The sequence below is a fragment of the Catharus ustulatus genome, chromosome 1, assembly GCF_009819885.2.
Source record: "Catharus ustulatus isolate bCatUst1 chromosome 1, bCatUst1.pri.v2, whole genome shotgun sequence".
NCBI classification, from domain to species: domain Eukaryota; kingdom Metazoa; phylum Chordata; class Aves; order Passeriformes; family Turdidae; genus Catharus; species Catharus ustulatus.
In genome coordinates, this window is record NC_046221.1 from 79,862,189 (window position 1) to 79,886,632 (window position 24,444).

General features: G+C 36.2%; 1 protein-coding gene across 5 annotated transcripts in view; it reads left to right on the forward strand.

The window, feature by feature from the left end:
• Window positions 1-23,538, forward strand: part of CDH12 (cadherin 12) — an 829,389-nt gene extending 805,851 nt beyond the window's left edge. For 4 of the 5 annotated variants that reach the window (XM_033063831.1, XM_033063813.1, XM_033063823.2 and 1 more), the window contains 5 exons: window positions 5,118-5,251; window positions 12,460-12,581; window positions 13,178-13,295; window positions 17,652-17,903; window positions 21,206-23,538. In XM_033063831.1, coding sequence (XP_032919722.1) covers window positions 5,118-5,251; window positions 12,460-12,581; window positions 13,178-13,295; window positions 17,652-17,903; window positions 21,206-21,702 — 1,123 coding nt within the window. In that variant the 3' untranslated portion in view covers window positions 21,703-23,538. Of the gene's footprint in view, window positions 1-5,117; window positions 5,252-12,459; window positions 12,582-13,177; window positions 13,296-13,471; window positions 13,645-17,651; window positions 17,904-21,205 lie in introns of those variants that run through there. The other variant, XM_033063839.2, reaches the window with a different exon arrangement.
• Window positions 23,539-24,444: the final 906 nt, after the last annotated feature.

Sequence of the window (24,444 nt, forward strand, 5' to 3'; positions counted from 1 at the left end):
AGAACCCATTAACCTTTGAATGCCTAATTTTGGTTGTGCTGATCCTATGTTGCTACTGCCTTTTTTATCTTGCACCTTATCTCTTGTTTGTGCTTTAGTACTCTTTAAGGTCAATCCTTGAGTTTTACGTCTTTGGTATTTAGCCTTAATTCTCCCAATGTAGCTTTAAAGCAGTCTTCACTTCCTCTATAACATACACACTTTTAGATGTCTTACCTTGCCTATTTCCTGGTTTAAATTACAGTAATTTCACCATTATAAGCCACACCATTTTGACTAAAATTTTGGTCTGAACCCAAAGTGCGTTTCATAATCAGGTGCGGCTTATATACGGACAAAGAACAAAAAGTTGCTGTTTTAGTTTGTAGGACAGGTGTCTGCTGAGAAAGGCAGGACCTTCTCTTTGGAATGGAGAATGTAAACCCCCTCCCTCCAAATTATTATAATTTTAAAATCAAGGGGCTTTCAGGAAAAGATATGGGAATTAGGAATAACAGTTCTTTACTAGGGAAATTAAAATAGAAATACAGTACTACAAAGAAACAAACTCCAAACCCTGACAAAGTCAGAGTACAACCTGACACCCCGTCAGGCAGGGTGTTGGTAGCAGTTTGATTAAATGTTGTTGCAGTCCTCCCTGCAGTGACGGATGTGATTCAGTTGAAGCAGTGCTCCTGCAGAAGGTGCAGTTTCCCTCTGGAGGTCCAGTGGTGATGTTGAGAAAGTGGAGAAAGGGGCTCCCTTCGTGTCCCAAAACCTCTGTTTTTATCTAGGTAAGAAATGTTGGGCTCTTCCCCCTGACTGGAACAACTTCCAATAGGATGAAGTAATTTTATCAGTCACACAGTGGGACTCAATGGGCCGTTAGCAGAAAATGACTGGCTGGAGGAAGGATGGGTTGTGAAAAGATAAAGAACAATGCCCTGCTTTGCTTCAATGGATGGCTCATTAGCAGAACATCTCCTGCGGAGATAAGCATTACTGCCCCCACCCTCAACAGATGGTGATAGAATAGATACCTTTTATCACACTCTGTATTGTAATGTGCGACTTATAATCAGGTGCGGTTTATATATGGACAAAGAATGAAAAGTTACCAACACCCAGAAGTGCGGCTTATACTCAGTCCGGCTTATAATCGTGAAATTACTGTACATGACCATAACACCAAGAGCAAGCATTTCCCATGATAGGCAGGAGAAATCTTCCCCTCCTCATTTTTAAGACCAAAAATTGCATCCCAAGTCCTAAGCTTCACAGTCTCCTTAACACCCTGCCACCTCCCTTCCCTTCAGAGCATGTTATCACACGGGTTTCTCCAGCTGCACAGGACAGCTGTCCAACTCTTTTATTCATGGCATAACAGTCTGAAGCAACTACAGCTCAATGGCTCAGTTCCTGTTACCCTCAAAAGGATGACCTGCTGTCACTCACATATTCAATAGCACTCCATCAAGCACTGCCACCTTCTGTGCTGCAGCAAGAGCCAACTCAGCCTCTGCTGTTCTCCTCCTCTCTTTGCAAGATGAGTCCCTTCCATGGGATTGTTCTGTGAGAGTTCATGAAGGACACTCAGCCTCACTGTCTAGCCAGGGCGAGTGTCCGTAGTTCTTGGAGCTTCTAAGAAGTCTGGCTATGGGTGAGTTTTACAGGCTTGAATCCTATAATTTTATAAACTTACTATTTCCATTCTGTCTCTTCTATCCTACATGATGTCTAAATGCAGCTATACTTGAGAAAACTCAGGCAGTGTTAGCAAAGATATATCCTTCCACACACTTCCTGCCTTCAACAATATAACCTGGAATAGACTCTGCTGGAAAGAATATTCAGGGAGACAGGTAAGTCAAAATGTATTCCCTGACAGTGAATACGAATTATATCAATGTCTGGTACTGAGAGCCTCCAGGCAGGCTTGTACAGGGGCTTCTGAAAAAAAAATTCTACTTTGTCCTGTATCAACAAGTAAGTTTTCTCTAACTTTTCAAGGAAGGAAATGCTTTTTTGGATTAGTGTAGTTATCCATGGTCTGTCTTGCAGACACTCTGAGCAGTCAAATAAACCAACCTCAGTTGCTTCAAACTGCTAGACCATGACTGGAAGATCTAGACAGCTGTCCTAACACCAGCATTTCCGCAATGTTCCTCTGTGTATCCCAATCTCACAAGAAATGTCAGGCTTTGTGTCTCAGATATTTGGGTTTGTCTTGGGAAAGTTATAGCTTTTTCTGTTTGGAGACATTTTTCCCATTTCTTCTCTTCTTCAAATAATTTTTTCCATGTTAAGGACAGAGCTCAGACTATGCAGTTGGCCTTAGAAAGAGACTAGCTGTTGCTGTCCTATTTATAAAAAATTACACACTAAGCATTGATGTGTGAAAGAGTGTTTTCTGCCTATAAAAGGAAGCTATATTTCCTTCAGGCTTTTATCAAAAGGTCACTTTACCAAAAGTGACCTCCCCTTGGGGAGTGCCAAAATATTTCCATTTTAAGACCAGATAGATGGGGTCCCATTCATTATTTTCTTAAGCTTTATAGGTTTACTGATGTACTTGGGACAAGTTCTGTGTCCAAGAGGATTTTCTGCTAGGTATGTTTTCTTGGGTACTATACATGAAGAGTCAATTAAAGGAGGAAGAATGGATGTTTGTTTGCAACTTTTCCTGTAAATTGATCTGGTTTAGACCACGCATGTCCAATAATTCTGCCTATAACTCTCCCTTCTGTAGTCTAATTGAATATATGAATTCTTAAAATGAGAGGAGTTGAAATACCATGCCTAATTTAAGCTTATTTCCAGCACATGGAAAGAGAAGAAAGGGATGTCTCCAAAGATTAAAATAGATTAAATTAAAATAAATAAATAAAAATACTAACAATGCTAACAGTGATGGCATAATAGTTTTCACACTGTAAACACAATGAAAGTGAACTCTATGAATTTTAAAGAACTGCTGCAGTTCTGCTCTTATCAAATTGATCAATTTCCATTTCCACAGAAGCCATGAAGAATTCTGCCATAAGTACCAGCAGGAGTAGTGCTAGTCTTGCGCTGTTTACTGTGGACTTTAATCCTGTTGATGCTTGTGTTTAGGAATAAGCATACTGGGTCTGTGCATGAAGTTAATCACCTGTGTGAATGCTTCCAGACAGAATCTGATGCTATTAGATTCTGATTCTACAAATATTCATGCTTGAACTTCAAACACAACAATATTCATACTTAATATGTTTTCTGTTATTTCAAAACCTCCTGGTGAAGGAGGCCATCCCCTACATGGTGCTTTGAATTAAGGCCTGCAGTCTTTTCCCTGGCTCATACTGCAATGTGCAGGGTACTCAGGCAAAGTTAATCTGCCTAAGGGGAAATAAAAGCCAAGTTACTTTCTCATGCATTGAACTAGTTTATTTGTGTGTTATTGTATATTTAATTTTGGAAGAAATTATAATTTATTAAACATGCAAAGTCTGACAGAGTAATTTTGGTGCTCCTGAAAGAGTATCTTAGGGTAATGATATTTCTAATAAATGGTTTATATATTTTTCATAATTTTAATGTCAAGCAAATTTTGAACAAAGAGATTGAAATTGCAAATATGGGTAGATAATAATATTGTATTCAAGAAAATGTGCCCTCTCAACTATGTAAAAGGATACATGCTGCCTTTAGCAAAGCATTTCTGAGGCTTTTCAATTAAAGCTGTAAATTGGTAATGATGCCTATCAATTGATGAAATAACCTATTTCGTCTACAGACAGGATTTTTTTTTTGTGATTTTGATTGAACAAACTGTCTCCAAACAGGTACATCACCTTATTTGTGCCTTTTTTACTCTTTAAGTCTTTCAGAGCTATTGGCATTCTTAGTACCAAGTAGAAATATTTTGTTTGTGAATATGACTCCTTTCTACCATTGCTTGCTTTTACAGAAGTAAACAAACACAGTGTTTATCATTCCATTCCCTCTGAATAAATACATAAATAACTCTAATTAGAGATGGAAAAAGCAACTTTTATTTTTATTCTCATTGGTTTGTTTGAAATGAGGCGTCATAGCAGTGGTTCTCTAGGCATTATAATCTTCTGAATGTACTTGTTGTTGAGTCCCATTTTGTTCTTATTGCCTACTGCTCACAAATGGTTTCCTCAATTTCATCCTCCCTAGTTTTTGAGAAACACTATCAAGGTATGAAGAGACAAACAATGAAAAGAAAATTAGTAGCTGGTGGCAATTGCATCAGAAAAAATATTAATCTGTTATGACTACAAACAGTAGCATCAAATGTGAAAACAGACTTTCAAATTAATTAGCATTTAAGGGAAATGAGTTTGGATAGTTACCACATTGCTTTTAAGCAGCTATGTTTACAGGTGCATCTCTGCTTTCTATTCCTTGCTAGGGAAAAATAAGTAATAAGTAGACATTTCTAGTTTTAAAACTGTTCTATGTTCATACTTCTTGACAACTAAAGGCTCAGGAAAACAAAACAAAATAAAACAAAGCAAAACAATATAAATCAATGGTGTCTCCCCGTTCCTCACAGGTCCAGTGAAAGGTACTTGTTCTTCACAGAGGCAAAGTGCTATTTACTGATCCGGTATATTTGTGGGAATAAGTATACTCTTCTCCATCTCCCTTGCTGTTACCTTGCCAAAATCCTTTCGGACACCTCTTTTTGAGGCTATGTACAGCCCACTGCAGCTACAAATGGATGTAAAGAGACCAGATCTGGCACGTTCTTCATCACCATCCATACCTCAAGCCCTATTTCACATACCTCTTCTCTTTTTCCCTCTAAGCGTGTATAGGGCTTCCAAAGTTGTTGATATGAGTAATCAGGGTCATAGAAGATGTGCATTGACTTCTTGGGACTTCAAGGTTTTCAAATAATCTGAACACCAGGAGTACTAAACCTTTTATTATATCCCATTTCCCCTTGAGCATTCCAACTCAGCAAAAAAAGAAATAAACACATCATTCTTTATTGTCTTTTTCCTGCAAGGATGGTAATAGCTGCAAAGAGAAAAATAAAACTTGAGGCAGCTACACTGCTGCTATGATAAATGAGTAATATTTGCACATTTGCATCTACTTTCTTTAATATTTTTCACATACAGATACTTCATGGATTGGAAGAGTGATGTGGACTACTTCAAAATAGACACTACTGAAGGAACCATTGCTACTAATGAATTACTGGACAGAGAAAGCACAGCACAATATAATTTCTCTATAATTGCAAGTAAAGTTAGTAAGTATGACACAAACTGAATTAATATGCTAATATGGTGTGTCTCTCAGAATGTAATGCTCAGGTATAAATATAATGTGAAGAGTGCTTGAATTGCCAAGAGTTTATTTAAGACGGTTCAATGAATATCATTTTCTGAGACTCGTGAGGATAATTGTGATGTTCGATCAGCCCTGTTTAGTAAGGTTTTCTAGCAGACCTCACGTAACCACAGTTTCCCTGAAAAATATTTTGTCATCATGTTGAACATGAGGATCCGTATGGGTGCCTTCCAGCTCTGATTTCTGATTTTGTAGTCACTTCATATAAAATTAGGTTAGTCAAATAACAGATCTGTCAATGTACTTTTTAAGGCAGAAAAATGTAGCAGGTCACTTGATACTCAGATAAAAAGTACACTGAAATAAAGTCAAGATTTAATGCCCTGAATTAACTAATCTGTGTGCTGCATCTCTGCTCTTGTCCCTTCTCTCTTACTAAAATTTTATGCCTAACACCTTCTATGTGATTTGTAGTGGGATAATTTAATTTATTGTCTTTACGTCTTCTGCATAGCCTTTTTTATTTATTAGAAGTCCCTTCTTCCAATATATCATGTACCTGCTACTTTCTTCATTGCCATCCGTGTATATGGCATTTCTCATTCATGGTCTTGTGAAACTATGACTCTCAGCTGTATCTCATGCATTGAAAACAAGTCTTTTGGCCACTTAGTAATTGTGCAAAGGCCACAGAATTCTTTCTGTGGACATCAACAGGCTGCAGAAGAGGATTCTGCTGTACTTCTAATTAATTCTCTATTTTTTATGTGTCAGAGAAGGCAAAGAACATGTTTTCCTCATTGTATTTCTTGGCTGAGTCTTCATAAGTTAATACATCCTACTAACAGGAAGAGGGAGATTTGGGAAGCAGAGATGATATATATTATTTCAGATAAAAAAGTCAATTCTCAGTTTTAGTTATCTCAAAAAGAACCATAGGCCTCACTCCTGGGAACCTGAAAATATAAAGAGAACACCAGTCAAATGAACACTTGAATTTTATCCATAGATTGAAAAAGACATGCACTAACAGAAAAACCTAAACTGTCAGAAGTGGTTTAGTCTATGGAGATACAAGTGCAGTGTATATTCACAGAAAATCCAGCACTGTAATTTGTTTCCAGAGAAACTGAAAGGCAGGCAGATGCAGAAAGAAGGTCTCATCATGATCTAGGTTTCAGTAAAGCTTAACTATTTAGACTTAGTACTGGGCAAAGGATATTTGAAATTTGTAATATTTTTTTTTTCATTTGGTAAGGAAACAGTTTCAGTAAAATTGATTTAAATGTGTTTATCATTCTCAAGAGTAATTAAATATGTCTAAAACCCTGAAATTTATTTGTCCATGGACATATATATAACAGTAAGACATGTAAGCAGAGCTGTAGCAAATATTATATATTTTGTAATCCCCAGTTTTATCAATTGTTATGTTAAGAATCTGCACCTAAAACATATCTGTGCTTCATTACAGCATATCGCAAAATATTTATACATTGACTGGTATCTTTAAAGGTAACAGCAATTGCCATATCTCTAGTATACTGGTAACTGGCAAAATTTGGGAGGATTTGAGATACAGTAACTGTCAAGATGTTATGTGCAATTGTCTGACTAAAAGAGTAGAAATAGAGCTGAAGGATTGAGAGATGACACACTGCACAAAACCAAAAACTAATGGTTAGAGAGAAAAAAAAATGAAAAAGACTGACGGGAAATTGTTATATTTGAAGAACTATTGATATAAAAAATTGCTGTCCAGTGCTGATATGGAAACTGAAACTGTCATCCTTTATCACAGAAAAAACAGAGAAATGCCTTGATATATGCATGACTTTGTAAAAACGTGGCCCAGTATTGAAATTAGCTATATAACCTTTCTTCAGAAAAGAACAGACAATATTGTTATTGAAGCCTTTTCACTTCCTCATTACCCCATCTCTCTATAAGGGCATATATATGTATTTCCTTAAAAAATAAGAATAAATGAATAGACTCATAACTAGTAGCAGTCAGATTATGTTATTTGAAAACTTTATTGATAAAATTTTGTTTTCTTATTGGGAGAGAATAGTAAAAACACCTCCCACACTTTTTAGGCATATCCTAATGATCATTCTGTAAACTACCTTTTTTTGAATGGTCCCTGAATGGAGATGTTTTTAAGTAGGAGATGGATGATTGTTCTGCAGACATGCTGATGATGAGACAGATACGAAGGCAGCTGAATGCAGAACATGCCTAACCCATTCACAGAAATAAAGTTTAGGTTTTATATAGAACAAAAGTGCATGAGCAGGTGGAGGATATTTCAGACTCATGTTGTTTTCTCCCATTTCACTTCCCAATCCCTCTGTACTTTTTTTCATTACTGACTAATTTCATTGTAGCTTGTTGTTTTGTTTTTTAACTCTTAGGATAAATCAACACCCTAGTAGCCTGTATAGTTGCTGTTTCTGAACATTTTTGATGCCACAGAACCTATCCAAACTAATAAATTAAACATGTCCCTCGTTCATTTCAAGCACAAAGGACACGTGGCCTGAAGTAGCTTTTTTCTATGGCTTCTTACCTCTCAGAGTCCCCACATGTAAATCAATCCTTTAAGAGTAGTCCCTGCCCTTACTGATTCCCAGCATGTGAATTGTCCACAAGACCACTGGTTGCCCCAGGCCAGAATTGCATTAAGAGCTGCTATAAGAGCATAGTGGCATTAAAAAAATCACAGTCCAGTGTTCAAAATTTCTCCATGTGCTACCTAATTCCCTAGTATCGAAGTGGTCTTTTCCATTTTACAAAAGAGGAGATAGATAAAATGTATAAGAGCTTACTTCAGCCTTTCTGTCCTCAAGGCATAATTTAAGAATAAAAATAAATTAATAACCCCTCCTGTCCAAACCATCTTCCCAACTCACCTATGCCTCGGCCCAGATTTTGAGAAATAAACCTCACCTTAAATCTCAAGATGGAGTTGATCTTCTCCTGCATACCATAATTGCAATTAAGGAATCAGCAGTAGTCAGTATCTATTTTTGCAGATACCTTGGATTTTCACAAGTCCATTATTCAAAGAATGTTGCTTGTTTTGTATTACTGTAATAGCTTTGAACTATTAAGATGTTGACATATGATGGTAATCAAGGAAAAGAAAGCAGGATGGTCACTGGGTCACTGTTTTACAGACAGGAAAAAACAAGGGAAGATGAAGTCTCCTAATTAATTAAGTTGATAAATAAGCTAATAAAGCAAATTAATTTTCCTATGTCTTTCAGGAAGAATTAAAACATGAAATCAGTTTCTTAATTTTTAGGCTCATGATTTAACCAGTTTGTCTCATCTGTGTGATCTGGGTTGAAAACCATAAGCAGATGCTTTTAGTGACTCACACACTAATACCAGCATGTACATCACTATTGTGTTCACAGGGTTGATAAAGACTTGATTTTGAGAGAAAAAACAACCAAAACCCAGTGAAAATTGAGGTCAAGTCTGCAAAGTAGTATTTTAAATGCAATTCTTCATTCTTGTTCACATCAAATCTTACAGGTCCTTGTTATTATGTATGAATTCAAAGCTGTACACAATCTTCTTGCAGTCATCATTTATATACACAAGTAGCTAAAGTGATGTCAGTGCAAAACAGAAAGAAAATAATATAAACAAAATGAAAACCTGAAATAGGTTCATCTTAGGTTCTGGTAATTCTGTTTATTTTCATTGCTGACTTTTACAGAACATTTATGCAAGATAAAATTCTAGTTTGCTGAAATAATTAGGAAAAAAAGATTTTGACCTCTAATATATCATTCAAAGAACCACAGAGAATAAATCAGATACATCAGTGAGAAATAAATGTCAGAAGTATGCTCATATTCATGCACATTTCCAAAGCATGTTATCCTGTCGTGATTTTGAGGGAGAAAAAATGTCAAATTCTTTTGTTAATTTTCAAAATACAGGTCACATACTACCTGACCTCTTGCAAAAAAGGCAGAAAAAATTAATTTAGACAAGTAATTTCACAAAAAAATATGACCTAAAAGACTTCTTAAGGAAACTGACAGGTCTAACAGAAATTATCAAAATCATCTGATAGTTCCACGATGCATAAATTTTGAATACAGTAAATTCACGAATACAAGCCGCACTGAGTATAAGTCGCATCTCTGGGTGTTGGCAAATATTTCGTTCTTTGTCCATAAATAAGCCCCACCTGAATATAAGCCGCTCTGTCGTTCACAGCGAGGACCCACGTGCAACAAAGTTGCCAAATACTAACAGAACCGTGGCATGGCGGGGGGTTTACTGGCTCAGCTAAGGCTGTGCAGGCTCGGCCCGCTAGGGGCTGCCGACGGGGCCAGGTGGCCCAGCTTGGCGGTGCCGCTCGGGGTTGGCCGCCACCTCTGGGTTCGCTCGCCCCAGCCCCGCTCCCGCCGCGGCGCCGGCCGGGCGCGGAGCACCCCCTGTTCCCGCCACGGCGGTGGAGGGCGGGGGCAGAGTCCCCCTCCCTCCTCCCCGAGCCGGGGCAATGGCGGCGCAGGGCCCCCCGTCTCTCCCCCGGGCTGCGGCAGAGGAGGGAAGAAGAGAGCTCTCCTGCCTCTCTCCCCGCCCCTCGTGCTGCCTGCAGGGAGCCAGGGCAACAGAGTAACACTTTGTAACAATCGCGAAATGCCGGTTTTTACAGGCAGGTGCTTAGCTCAGCGCCCTGGCTGGCACGTCTGGGGTTGTAAATGTCAGAAAATTATTCACATATTAGCCGCCCCCGAGTATTAGCTGCACTTCCAGGTTTCCACCAAAATTTTTGTCAAATTGCTGTGGCTTGTATTCGTGAAATTACTGTACATTCACTGTTTTATTGGAAAGGCATTGAGAACATATTCCTAAAAGAAAATTAGCATCTATGCCTGTATTGTGGTGGTAATGCATTAATCTGTTAAACTGAACACACACACAAAAATTTCTAAAGCAAAACTGAGTTACTCCATGTGAGTTGATTTGTCCTTTTCAGTGAGTACTGCTAGGAGGGAAGTTTTAGGTCAGGTTGTTTCTCCCAGCTACTGTGTGAATTTGACCTGTTCAGGGATTTTCTGATCTCTTTATAGAGGTCTTGCCCTCTACTGAATAAAATAACTTCTTAGGTTTTTTTTTTTAATTTCTTATTATACAAAGGAACCAATTCAATTGTGAACAAGTGATCTAGATTTCTTCCAGCTCTTCAGGCACCTAAGGAATGCACGTCTAATTCCGCACTGCTAGATCAAGCTGCATCTTCTGTACTGCACAATGCCTTTCTCCACAGAGACATTCTGCAAGTAGGCATGATGTTGAATTGGAAATGAATGAGAATTCAAAGACATGTCATTATATATTTTCTCTATTAAATATTAAGTATTTCTCAATTAAATTCATGGGTAGGGACTACAAATGCATGATCTGAGTACTGCATTTTTGTTGTCTTCTAGATTCCAAGCTATGTTTATAGCATGGTCAGTTTATATATTACTTCTAAATAGGTAAAACAAAGCTCATCTTGCAGCTATGTAACTAGGAAGTCATTGGGGAGAATACCTTTGGTTTTGACAGAGGTCTCCTGAAACTACTACTGCATTTAGTAGTTCCTAAGAATAAGGAAGAAATCTTGCAAAATTTTTACATTGACAATGTGAAGAGACTTTGCCTCTTACTGTCTTAATAAAAAACAAAAACAAAAAAAATGAAAAGGATTATACAAACTGCAAAGCAAGTACCCAATGCAAATAATTTGAAGAGTCCATTGAGGGCCATGAAGATGATCAGAAGGCTGGAGCATGTATCCTAAGAAGACAGACTGAGATAATTGATCTTTTATAGCCTGGAGAAGAGAATTCTCTGGAATGACCTATTTGTGGCCTTCCAGTACCTGAAGGGAGCCTACAAGAATGCTAGACTGACAGCAGCATGCAGTGACAGGAAAAGGGGGAATGGCTTCAAACTGAGAGTAGATTTGGATTGGAAATGAAGTAGAAATTCTTCACAGTGAGGGTGCTGAGGCACTGGCACAGGTTGCCCAGAGCAGTTGTGGGTGCCCCATGTCTGGAAGTGTCTGGTCTAGTGGAAGATGTCTCTGCATGTGTCAGGGGGCTTGGAACTAGATGATCTTTAAAGTTCCTTCCCAAAGAAGTCATTTTATAATTCTATGATTTATTCCCGAAGATTCAAGGCAACTCTTGTACTTTAACATGGTCTGACGTTGTCATTCTCCACCATCCTGATTTATAACATAGATTTTTTCGGTAGTTAACTGTTTCTACCACTCAAGTAAAAAAGAACAAAATAATTATACTGCTGACTCACCAGCTATACTATTTTTCATACACTTGCTATTATGCAGGATGTCTCAGCATAAAGTAAAAGAGAACATTATCTGCTTTGTGTTGACTAGTGTCTCTGTTTTGTCAGACATTGCATTTGCAAGTAAACTTGTTTATGAAATGCATCTAGTCACTGATGAAGATTATCTGTAGAGAAAGGACAGTGGCAAAAAACATGGTGCATACTGTTTAACATTTATTTTGCACAAAAGTATTTGCTGCCTGCAGATACTTTTGCAGTTAAAGAAATGCCTTCCACAACATAACATAGCTAACATAGTTGAATGTTAGCTGTGAATGTTAGCTGTGAATGTTTCACTGCTTAAGTTAACACTGACTCTGTATGGCTTTCAGTAAGACTTTGGTTTTTTTGATATCTTTCTCCCTCCATCCTCAAAATTGGTATGCTGTGCTTGCCTCCTTGATATTTTTAAGATGTAAACAATGACTAGGCAATAAATACTAATTTTCTGCATTAGTTGTGGAAAACATAATTCAGTTTTAATCATTGAAAGTGTTTTCCACAGGCTTAATGAAAAGTGCTGTCAGAAAAGTTTTCATCCTTATTAAGAGATACAACTTCACTTTTTTTTACTCATTTATGGTCTGATAAATATAATCACACTAATTGATTCCTTAACCCATGAAGAGTAATGGATCAAAGTCTGGTACAAATTGACAAGAAGTTGGTTCTGTTTGCTTCTTGGTTCAAATCAGAAATTAATGGAAATCAAGGGGTTTTGCGAATCACAGTACTGAGATCGTGATACTGGTGATAACAACAAACATAATGCTTTTTTTCTAAAATTATTTATAGGTAACCCACTATTAACCAGCAAAGTCAATGTAATAATAAATGTTTTGGATGTCAACGAGTTTCCTCCTGAAATTTCAGTTCCATATGAGACATCTGTATGTGAAAATGCCAAGCCAGGACAGGTATTTCAAATTTTTAATGCTTGGTCTTTTGCTTTTTCTTTCTTTATTATTTATAGTAGTATACATTTTTGGGTTTAAAAATGACATCATGAACAGAATTATTCTAAAATCAAAATGTCTGTGTTGGAAATACATATTGGAATTCTGTATGTTGACTTTTATTGTCTATTTGCAGTCTATTTTTTTAAATTTTCTCCAATTATATGGGCCTGAGCCTCCCTTTACTGTGCATTTTATAGCTATGAGAGGAGAAAGAATCCCTTTCTTAAAGGGTTGTAACTGTGACAGAAGTAGTAGCAGATAAAGTGAAGCATAACCATTCAACCGAAAGCCATCACTAGCATTTTAATATAAACAATAATTATTAAATACCATGAATATACAATAAATATTTCTGATTTCATCAGATATGTCAAAGCAAGATCTTCTCTGAGTTCTCTGGTGGTTACAGAATTCAGACTTCCAGTGTATTGAGGGAATGACAGTAATCCAGCAAAATTTCACTTTCAAAAGTTTTGTTTGATGTTCACTTTGCACTTCTACAAAACTGCTTCTTTTAGAAGAGTGAACTGACTTCAGAATTAATCTGGTTTCAGGTGATCCAGACCATCACTGCAGCAGATAAAGATTTGTCACCAGCTGGGCAAAGGTTTTCCTTCAAACTGTCATCTGAGGCTTCCAACAAACCAAACTTCACAGTCCATGACTACAGAAGTAAGTTGGTTACTCTCTTTCAGAGCAGCATACTGTAGTTACAATGAAAAAAGTGCTTACTTTCAATTACAGTTGTGTCTACAGAGCTAACATTTTTCTTTGACATTTCTAATTGCTAAACTCTCTGGGACTTATATTAATATAAATTCAGGTCTTGCACCTTTTCTTATTTTTAGGGGCAGGAATTGTCAGAACACCAAAGGCTGAGATTTCCCTACAGGCCTTCAAAAACACTGCTACCTGTTTTATTTTCTTCCTTTTATCATTCAGTATCTCAGGAAGAATCCATATGCCAATGCAGGTATACCTTTAAACAAGGCACTATTGCTGTCTTGTTTAAATACTATGACATTGCTAACCATTTTCAAAGTACCTAGATATTGTGCTTTCTTGAGGATACATAGACCTGCAGAAGAGTGAGATGTAAATGTGGACAGTGTTGCTGAAGTACAACACCCTTAATAATTTGGACATTTATACAACTCACATCCTTGATTTTTCTTCCAATTTTTGTCATAACTGAATTTTTTTTCTTTATTAACTTAAACTTTTTTGTTAGATGGTGAAGAACAAACCAAGACAAAAAAAATTGATTTTTTTTCCTACTGCTAGCATCTTCAAGGATGTAGTCTTGTGAGCAGACATAACTGAAACAAAATAAACTGTAGTAATTTTCACCATTAAGTACTTTAATCAAATAACATAAAAAGAAGTATTTGAAAGAACCAGATTTAAATAATTGTGATAAGCTTTTAATATAAAAGGACTTACATTACACTTCAAAGAAAGAATACCTAATGCCATCTAACAAAGTTCAAAAACATTTGTCTGTGCAGGTCATATGCATCACTGTCTAAAGAAGTATAAAATTCTTAATTTTTTTAATTACTGTTTTCAATTTAAATTTGAGGTTACATTGATGGTAAGGTAAAGGTTCTTTTCTTAGAAATTAAATGACTCAAGACTCAAGCCCTTAAAAGTACTAGAAATTAATAATACACCAAATCAAATAAATTTGCAAAAACTTTTTTTTTTTTTTATTATTTAAATTATGTATATGGCCCAGATAATTTTTGAAGCTGTGTACTATTGACATTGTTGTGTAAAAGAAAACTAAAGCCAACAACATAACAACAATTAATCCCAAAGAAACTTCAGGAAGAAACAAATTTGAAAAAACAAAAAACAAACTGTACTTCTTTTCTCTTTATGTATAGCTCTCCTGTGAAGCCGATACAATGAAAATGGTTTATTTCCAAACTTAATAGTGACTTTTATCTTTGTGTGTCATAGATAGATGGAGGGATTGAAGAGATGAGCAAGAAACTTCATTTAAGGATTTGTAAATAGGGAATATAGTGAGACCATTCATAATCCTGTAGACATGAATAATAGTATCTTATAAAACCAAAAATATAGATCCAAAGCATTTTATCAAAGGGCATTCAAACAGTTTTCTTAAGACTGACAGCTCAATGAATATGAAGGATGACTTTACAACAGATCCAAGTTCCTGTACTTCTGTTCTTGGAAGATTAGGACATTACTCTCCTCTGGAACATATTTCAAGGCCCATACGGGTAGCATCGTCTCAATTATATAGTCTTAGAACATAAATACTATGTATTTCTAAATACCTTAATTTTTTTTTTTTTTTAAGATTTCTTTAATGTAAGGGCTTTAATTTCTTTTTTTTTTTTCCTTGTCTGTTTCCTAAAAATGCTTTAACTTCACTGAGGTTTGTTTTTTTGTTGTGTTTGTTTGTTTGTTTGTTTGTTTCTTTCTTTCTTTCTTTCTTTGTTTCTTTGTTTTGGGTGGGTGTTTTTCATAATTACAAACTTCTGCTTTAAATAGAAGTCTTCGCAGGTAATTTTAACATATTTAATTAATCAAAAGAATCTATAAACTTATTAAATCTATACAGTAATTACGGCTTTTGTAATGTGTGCTTTGCATGTGAGTTTGGTGAGGAAATTTTTCAAATATTATTAGATAATTAAATTTCGCTCTTTAAACCAGTAATGTTGACACTGAGATGACTTTGGATCTCAGTGATCTGTTAATGAAGCTTCACTACTGTATAAAAACAAGGACAATATTCCGATAAAATGTGGAAACCTCCAAGATATAACATTTAAAAGCATTTATAAACAATTAGGGAAAAAAAAGAAAAATAAAAAATAAGTATGCTATTTCTTACTATTTCTTACTATTTAAGGAACAAAAAAACCCCATAAAAACCTTATTTCATTATCGATAATTTGCATAGATATTAGAAAATCTGTTCAAATGAAATCCCTGTCTTGAAATATTTTCTGCCTTTTGTTTGGCAAAAAGGTGGAGGAAGGTCTGCTCTGTGCAGAATTTAGAGGTGCAATAGCACAGCCTTATTTTCACTACAGAAACCTTTCAAAAACAAGCACCATTTTCTTTTAAGATAGCAATTATGTTAGTAACAAGCAGGTACTTTCTGAAGGGAATTTTTTCTATTTTTTGAGGACACAGTGTTGCTCACTGTGTTACAATTAATGCTTTTACAAGTAAATTTTTTTTACAAGTAAATAAATCAAGAAATCCTAATTCCAGTGTTATTCCATACAACTGAAAATCATGGGTGGTCTGATACTTAAGTAGGTGTAACATTCTTGTGCTGCACCCAAAAGAATCCAGGTCTCATACTTCAGAAGGTAACAAGGACTAGAGAGAAACAGAAGCTTAAGTTTGCCTTTCAGCAGAACTGAGATCAATCAACTGTGTTAATAGAGGTGATATCCTGGCACAGTGCTTCCAGAGCGACTGCAGATCTCCCTCTTCCTGCTTTGCTGGCCCCACTCTGCTCTCTTGTGGGTAGCTTCCATGTGGAGTACACTCCATTGCTCATGTAAGAGCTGTTTCCTTTTCTCGCACATATCCTATAAATTAATTTATTGCCAAGAATCTGAAGAACCAGAAACTATCGAAGCTTCTCTATTCTGTGTAGAGTTCAAACATCTGTCTGTGAACTTTGAACAATTGAAAAGGGTCATAAAAGAGCAACAAAAAGTGTTCAAAATCAAGGAGGTAAGAGGTTGAGCTTATTGATTCTCCTCAAAGGAGGATGAAAAGTCATTTAGTTGCATTGTAAGCTATTAAAGTGGTTTTCAGTGTTTCAATTAGAAGAAAAAAATAAAATAATATAAATAATTCTGATAATAGAAATATGGAAAAATAATAGAAATCAGATTAAACTGAATGTCTTCAAATTAGTTCTTAAACTTTTTATATAGTGCAGGCGATTAATCATAGAGAGAAAGAAAAAGCTAAAGATGGAAGTTGGTTTGATTCAAACAATTCTGAAACTATTTTCCTTTTCAAAACATAGTGTAACTGAACTTGACCTGTCCATGTTTGAGTTTGATAAAAGGGAAGTGTGTGAATCTTCTTTTTTAGCTATATGCCTTCTCAATGGTGTCTAATCATAACAAATCGAATTGTAGATATTTAGGGTTCCTTCTTATTGTCCTCAATCAGAACTCCACACCAGTACTTGACATGAAATTCAGAGTCCTCAATCCTTCTATGTCATAACAAACCTTCGAGGCATGAAAACCATCATGTGACATCTCATAAAAAGTATAATAAAAATATGGATGAGATGGGAAAATGGTAATTGGAGCCGGTTTCTTTCATTTAGTTCTGTCATCTCATTAACTCCCTGCCAAATTAATTTTGGTTCTGCTTTTAATGTAATTATTTTAATCTTAATATCATTTCCTTGCTACTTTGTTTGATTCAGGAAAATCAGCAGTAACTAACTGGGAAGAAATGACAAAGTCTAGAAGTGGACTAATCAGTATTGACTAATAATGATTTTCAAGTACTCAGTTAATTTCCCTAGTTATTTTAAAGGGGTAGGAAAGCTAAAAGGATTGTTTATTGTCCAGGTATACTACTTTGTATTTTTAAGGAAAATATTTTATTGATAGGGACATGATTCTAAATTCATATGCAATCAAAATCCTTTGAACCACAGGCTTGGAATGTGAGGAGATCAGGAGAAAAAAAAATCTTGAAAAAGTTTCAGAATCATACTTGTAATATTTTTTGGGGCTTTTTTAGTTATTTTTATCTTCTTAGAAATTTCAGCTGTTAAAAGGTTTTCAAGAAAAGGAATATTGTTTAAGGCTCTGCAAAAGAAAAACACTGTACCAGTCAGAATACAATACCTTTTGTAATGTCAAAACATGGCAATTACGTAGTGCATGTCATTCACAAGTTTCAAATATGAAAAAACAGTCTAATATGGAATGTGATACAAGCTACAGTACGCAATGAAGTACACATTAAAAGTCTGCTAATGACTGTCATGTTTTACAGACAACACAGCTGGGATTGAAACCAGGAGAAATGGCTACAGCAGAAGGCAGCAAGAGCTGTACTTTCTTCCAGTAGTAATAGAAGACAGCAGTTACCCTGTCCAGAGCAGCACAAACACTTTGACTATCCGTGTTTGCAGATGTGATTCTGAAGGCACCATCCAGTCCTGCAACGTGGAAGCAATCTTCTTACCAGTTGGCCTGAGCACAGGAGCTCTGATTGCAATCTTGTTGTGTATTGTTATACTTCTAGGTTAGTTCTAATGAAGCCCTGCAAAATGCTTTACTGTGATTACTCACTAGCTTCACCTAGTTTTTGACAAAACCATGGAAAATATGTGGCAGTTTATTTCTAGAAGAATACACCAAAGCACTGATCATGACCATGAATCTGATATTCCATGCGATATCTCTTACTGCATTAAGAGAATCAGTTTTCAGTGGAACCCAAATCATCAGTTTATCTCTGAAATTATTTCAAATATCTTTCTTGAAAGATTAATTTCTTAGATTATTACTAAGGTAGGCAAGTACTACTGACAGTAACAGATTTTGTTTAATTCTTCATATCTACTTAAGCAGAAGGAGAATGAAGAAATGGAAGAGGAGGAAATAATTGTAACATAGGCTGTTACTGGCCACATCCATATAAATCTTCGCAGGAAGATTTTTTTTTTTTATTTCAGGAAGGCATTGTTTTCATAAGACAGCATTATTTGTTTTACCTTATATTTGTATACTTATATGCAGCGTATCCAAAGTGCATCTTATTTGTTATATAGCCTTAAGCAATATAAACCAAATTTTATAGCTTGCACAGGCACAATGTGAGCTTCAGAAATCAGACTGAGTCTTACAGATGCTGGCCTACGCCTCCTTTTGATATTAATGGCTTCCAAGGTCCCATGATAGTCTAATGCATACCCAAAAATAGCTCCTGACACAGAATATGACCTGTGGATACCTCATTCCATTTGGTTGATGCAGATGCATCCAGTTAATGATATAAATTACTAAAGGCTCATGGTTACATAAATAGCTTCTGAGAAAGAGTGGGTAAAAGTCAGGCCCTGCATCAAAATATTATGTTGCAAGAATATTTTTTTTTTCAAATCAGAACAAGAATGGCTAACATTGTCACACTTTCCATGGAGTAGCAGTTAAATTCACAAATACACCCATTCTGAAGAATTTAAAACAAAACCAAAAACACAACTAAGCAAAAAACTTCAGGTTTTTTAATCAAGAAGGATATCCTCTCCTTTGACATAATTCCAGCTAGAGCAGGATGGATACCGCACAACTTTGTGAAACATATTCCACTGCTCGACAGCCTGGTGATAAAGGAGCCTTTTTTTCTTACATTTTAATGGAATTTCCTGCATTTTAGTTTGTGCCCCTTGCCTCTTGTCCTGTGACAGGTCACCCCTCAGAAAAGCCTGGCTCTATCTTTACTTCCATCCATCAGGTACTTTTTCACATTGATAAGATCCCCCTGCACATTCTCCAGAATGAACAGACCTGGCTCTCTCAGCCTCACCTTGTGTGGTAGATGTTCCCATCCCCTATTCATCTTCGTGGTTGTACATTGGATTAACTTTATTTCTGTCTTCTAAAGAGGAGCCCAGGACTGGGCCCAGAGTTCCAAGTGTGCATAAGCAGAACTGGGCAGATGGCAGTGACCATCTCACTAGACCTGCTAGCATTGTTTCTCCTAATGCAGTCCCCAAATGCTGTTGATCTTTGACACAAGGGCATGTTGATGGCTCATGGTGAACTTCTTGTCCACCAGGATCCCAAGGCCCCATCTATCAAATTGCTTTCTGGTCAGCTGGCTAACAGCATCTGATGTATGCAGTTACTCCTCTCTGTGTAGAACTTCGAATTTCTTTTCGTTGAGCATCATGGAGTTCCTTTTGGCCCACTCCCTCAGCCTGATGAGATCCCTTTGAACAGTGGCACAATCACTCTTTTTTATTGCCTAAGAACTTGCTGAGGGTGTACTCAATCCCACTATCAGGGCTATTTATGAAAATATTTTAAAAAGTTATCCCAGTACAAATCCTAGTTACTTTAATAGTGACTGGCCTCCCTCTGGTCTTTGAAATGATGCTCACAGCTTTTAAAGTATGGCAGCTTGTCAGTTTTGCAATCCACCTCACCATCTGTTTGTATATTTCACACATTCTGAAATTTTCTGGGAAGATTCTTATGAAATATAATATCAAAAGTTTTGCTGAAGTTAGGTTAAAATTATTGTACTTTTCTCCCTTTATCAACCAGTCACTTTATTGTAGAAAGCTATCAGGTGAGTTTAGCACAGGTTTACCTTTATAAATGTGTAGCAGTACACGTGTAGCAGTAGCATGCCTGCTACTCTTATGCCCCTCAACATCCATGTATATGTCTCACCATATCTCATGTACTTATATGTCCAGTATGTTCAAGTATTCCCTAATCTAATCCTCTTCCACCAAGGATAAGTTCTTTCATATTCCAGACTTTCCCTCTGGTCTCAGAGACACAGAATTACTGAAGGACAACTTTACAAAAAATGCAGAGTCAAAGAAGTTGCTAACTTAGGTTGGTCTTTTCCACGTCATTTGGCAACAGCTCTCCTGCCCCTTTCAGCAGTGGGCCCACCTTTGCTCCACTTTTCCTACCATTTTTTCTGTCTTACTTGTACAAGCCCTTCTTGCTGACCTTTCGTGTCCCTCCTGAGACAGCATCACGCAGGCTTTAGGCTTTCTCTTTCCTAACTGCATTCCTGAGTGTTCAGACTGTCACTGTGCATTCCTTCTGCCTCACCTGTCGCTGTTGACAGCTCTTAGATGTCTCTTTTTCTATCACTGAGTTTACTCAAGAGCTTCTTATTAATCAATGCATGCCTCCTGCTGCCTTTTCTTGATTTCCTGCTCCTTAGTTTGGACCACTCTTGAGTTTGGAGAACATGATACTTGAAAATCAACCAGCTCTCCTGGACCCCTCTTCTCTCCAGAACCTTGTAACACGTAATTTTTTGAATCAGATCCCTGAAGAGGTCAAAGTGTACTGTATAAAAAGCTAGAGTAGGATTATTTTTTCTGTATTTAAAAATTCCAAGTTTGAAATTATTTATTATTCAAAATTACATTTTTTTTCTGTAATACTCTGTGGGTTGTGTTATTAGTTTAGTTTTTCATTCTTGTCTTCAAAGTGTAAATTAAGGGTTCTTTTCTCTATTTTGCTGTGGAAAATATTTTTTTTAAAAAACACATCTCTGTCTCTCTGAACTAAAAAAACCTGAAGTCCTATTCAATTCTGTTTGTTTTCAAAGCAGGCCAGCAGGAAAATTTGATACTTTCTCCAGCAGTACAGCAAGTACTTAGGAAAGTTAGACACATGTCAAAAAGCAGATAATTTTTCATAGGCTAGAGCACTGCTAAGAACTGCTCTTTTCTAAGAACAGAAGTCCCTTTGATTGCTTGTGCCTTTCAAAGAAAGATATAATGATGTGTCATCAGAGTACTAAATTATTTCTGTGCATGTCCTAACTTCAGTTGTCTCTCATTACAGTCATTGTGGTACTGTATGTGGCACTACGGAGGCAGAAGAAAAAGGACACCCTGATGACCTCTAAAGAAGACATCAGAGATAATGTTATCCATTATGATGATGAAGGAGGTGGAGAAGAGGACACCCAGGCTTTTGACATAGGAGCCCTGAGGAATCCCAAAGTGATTGAAGATAACAAAATACGCAGGGACATAAAACCAGAGACCTTGCGTTTTACACGCCACAGACCACCAGCGGAAGATAACACAGACATAAGAGATTTCATTAATCAAAGGCTGAAGGAAAATGATATAGATCCATCTGCACCCCCTTATGACTCCTTGGCAACCTATGCTTATGAAGGAAATGGATCTGTTGCAGAGTCTCTCAGCTCTATAGACTCCCTCACTACAGAGGCAGATCAGGATTATGACTATCTGAGTGACTGGGGACCTCGCTTTAAGATCTTGGCAGATATGTTTGGAGAAGAAAGTTATAACCCTGACAAAGTCACTTAAGTGCAACTGCAGCAGTGAAACAAAAAGAAAAGGAAACCAACAACAATTTAAAAGATAAACCTAAGCTTTATATAAGACACAATTACTTTGATTATAAAAGACAGCAATTGTTTCCAGCAAGTTACTACATTTATCATACCGTCAGTTTTGGTTTGATTTGTGAAAGAATGATAAATCCTGTAACATACACAGGTTTTTGTTGTTGTCATTTTGTTACTCTGGAATTACACTGAGACAAGCTCAGGCCTACAAGGTGCAGTTTACTGACCTGATTTAGAAAGAAGGTAGCTTTCTGGCATCATGGTGGAAGAGTGGTAGCTTTTTCGTAATTCCACTAAAGTGCCTATTGAAACTTTTATCATTTAAGTGGTAAACTGTCTGCTGTGATGGTGTTACAAAACTGAATGGTAAATCAAATACGAACTTTAAGACAAGAAGCAATAGCATCATGCTGACTTCTCTTAGAAAAAAAAATGAGATCACTTCCTGGAGTATCTAATGGCTAGAACTGTGGGGGAGGAGAGGGGTGTGTACATTGTGTTTGGGGGTTATGTTTGTTGTCCTTTTTTAAAAAAAAAAAACAGTATGTTGAGACATCATATTTCCTCTTTCAAAGTTTCACTGAAAATTTAAATTTAAAATGGTATTGCTCACTCTGAAGATGTAAAGCCCAAATTAAAGAGGAAATTATCTTAGTATACACCAATGAATATTTAAAATGTTCATACAAATACTACATTTTTCAAAAATAATAAAAAATGAAAGCAGCTATTCCTTGATGTGAAGGAAATTTCCCTTGTCTCTCCCTCTTCTTTTGAAATGAGACTATTACTAGAACATAATAATGGAGATGGTTTTTAAAGACTATTATTGTATCTTTACCTTTTCCATTGCAAATATCACTAAAGAAGTATAGGTAAAGAACTCCACAACACTTTTCTTTGCAGTTAAATTGTTATTCTGTAGGCACCATATGCATAGATATCATAAATATATTTATTTTTCCATTGATCATCTGCTACAGTTCAGAATTTCTCTGTATTTCACTGCCACACCAACAGAAAACATTTTAGAAAACTTTTTGAGGCTGGACACTTTCTTAATTTTGTTCTTGGTAAATTTTATACAGAAGCAGAATAAATATATAAACCAGTACTTTTTTTTTCCACTCTCTATGTACATAGCCATGCCTAAATGTAGCTGTGAAGATGACAGAAGTTCAGATATGCACAAGGCATTATGTCTAGGAAGATGTCTTGCAAAACTATTTAATACGACTTTTTTTCTGATGATCTAAGGCATGGACATTTTGTAAGACCATGGTTTATGTCCCCCGAAGTTTATATGTTTATATTCTCCTTCCAAAGTCTCTGCAGTGCTATGCAATCTCTTTGAGCTCTACTTATGATTAATGGCACTGCCAAGGTCAGCTTGAGTCCTTCTTGAACCAGAAGTCTTAGAAGAAGGTTTATAGTTTACCTCTTGCATAACTAAAGAATTAATAACTATCAGATATACTTAGCTTGCAAGTCCAACATTAATGTGCACAAGTTTCCCTTTACCCTCTGGGGGAAATGTAAAGATTTATCAGAGTTATATAAATTAATCTCTCAATGGGACTTTGAAAGGTGCATATTATAAATGAGTTTTAGATCATTCAGTATGATTGGATAGGTCTGCATTAAAAGTACAATTGGTGTAGCTTCTACATGCAGAGTGATGAGGAAGAGACACAGCATATGGCAACATGAAAATTTTGTGGGTTTTATTGTTTTCAGGAAAGGTATCCTACATTCCTGAAAGACAGACTAAATCAATAAATGTTCTCTTCTCACAGGAGAGGGAAGCACATGAAGTGATGGAATGCATTTGACAGCATAGAAATTTTTGTGTGGAAGATTATACTTTAAATTTCTACACATCTAGACAGTATATCAAAAACAACTTGATACTGCACAGTGGGCCTAAAACTGACCACTGGAAAAAAAATTATTTTCTACTAGTCACAACTGAGACTTGATTCATACAAGAATAACACCTAATTAGCAAAGCTTCCTCACGTAGCATGTGCATGGCAATGCTTCCTACCCTATTGCCACAACTAAAACAAACATCTGACTCTGCTCATTCTCAGACGTGCAGTCCTGTAGCCAAACTCTGCTCTTAGCAACTCTCTTAGTCTTTATATGCCTTTCACTAGTAAAATCAACAGAAGTGAGGGCAGTATTTGACTTTTTGACACCATGGAAAACATGGCAGCGTTTGACTTTTCTCCCCAGGAAATTCTCTGTATTTGTAGCACATACTGGCTGAATATTAGTTGTCTTGAATAGGTAGGCATTTGTTCTAAGCTGGACAGTCTGTATGCAAGCCTAACTTCCAAAATGGGTAGACAGAAAATGTGATCTTTAACATGCTGCTACACATAATCTGTATGTGACAATGTATGTATGGCTGTATGTTAAATTAATACCAAATTGAATATCAAGTGTATATTTTTTTCATTTAAAGTATTTGTAGCTGAAATGTTGCTATCACATAATTAATACATGTCCAGGAAAATTTTAGAAAAAAAACATAATATATAATTAGTAACAAAATTGTCCTAAAATATATAATTAAAGTATTTGAAGACAATTTTTGAAGAGTGATCAAACAATTTTAACATAATTGGGGTGTTATTTTGTAAACAGTTCTACAAAACTAAGGAAAGGAATTGCTTTTCATTTATTCATAACCTGA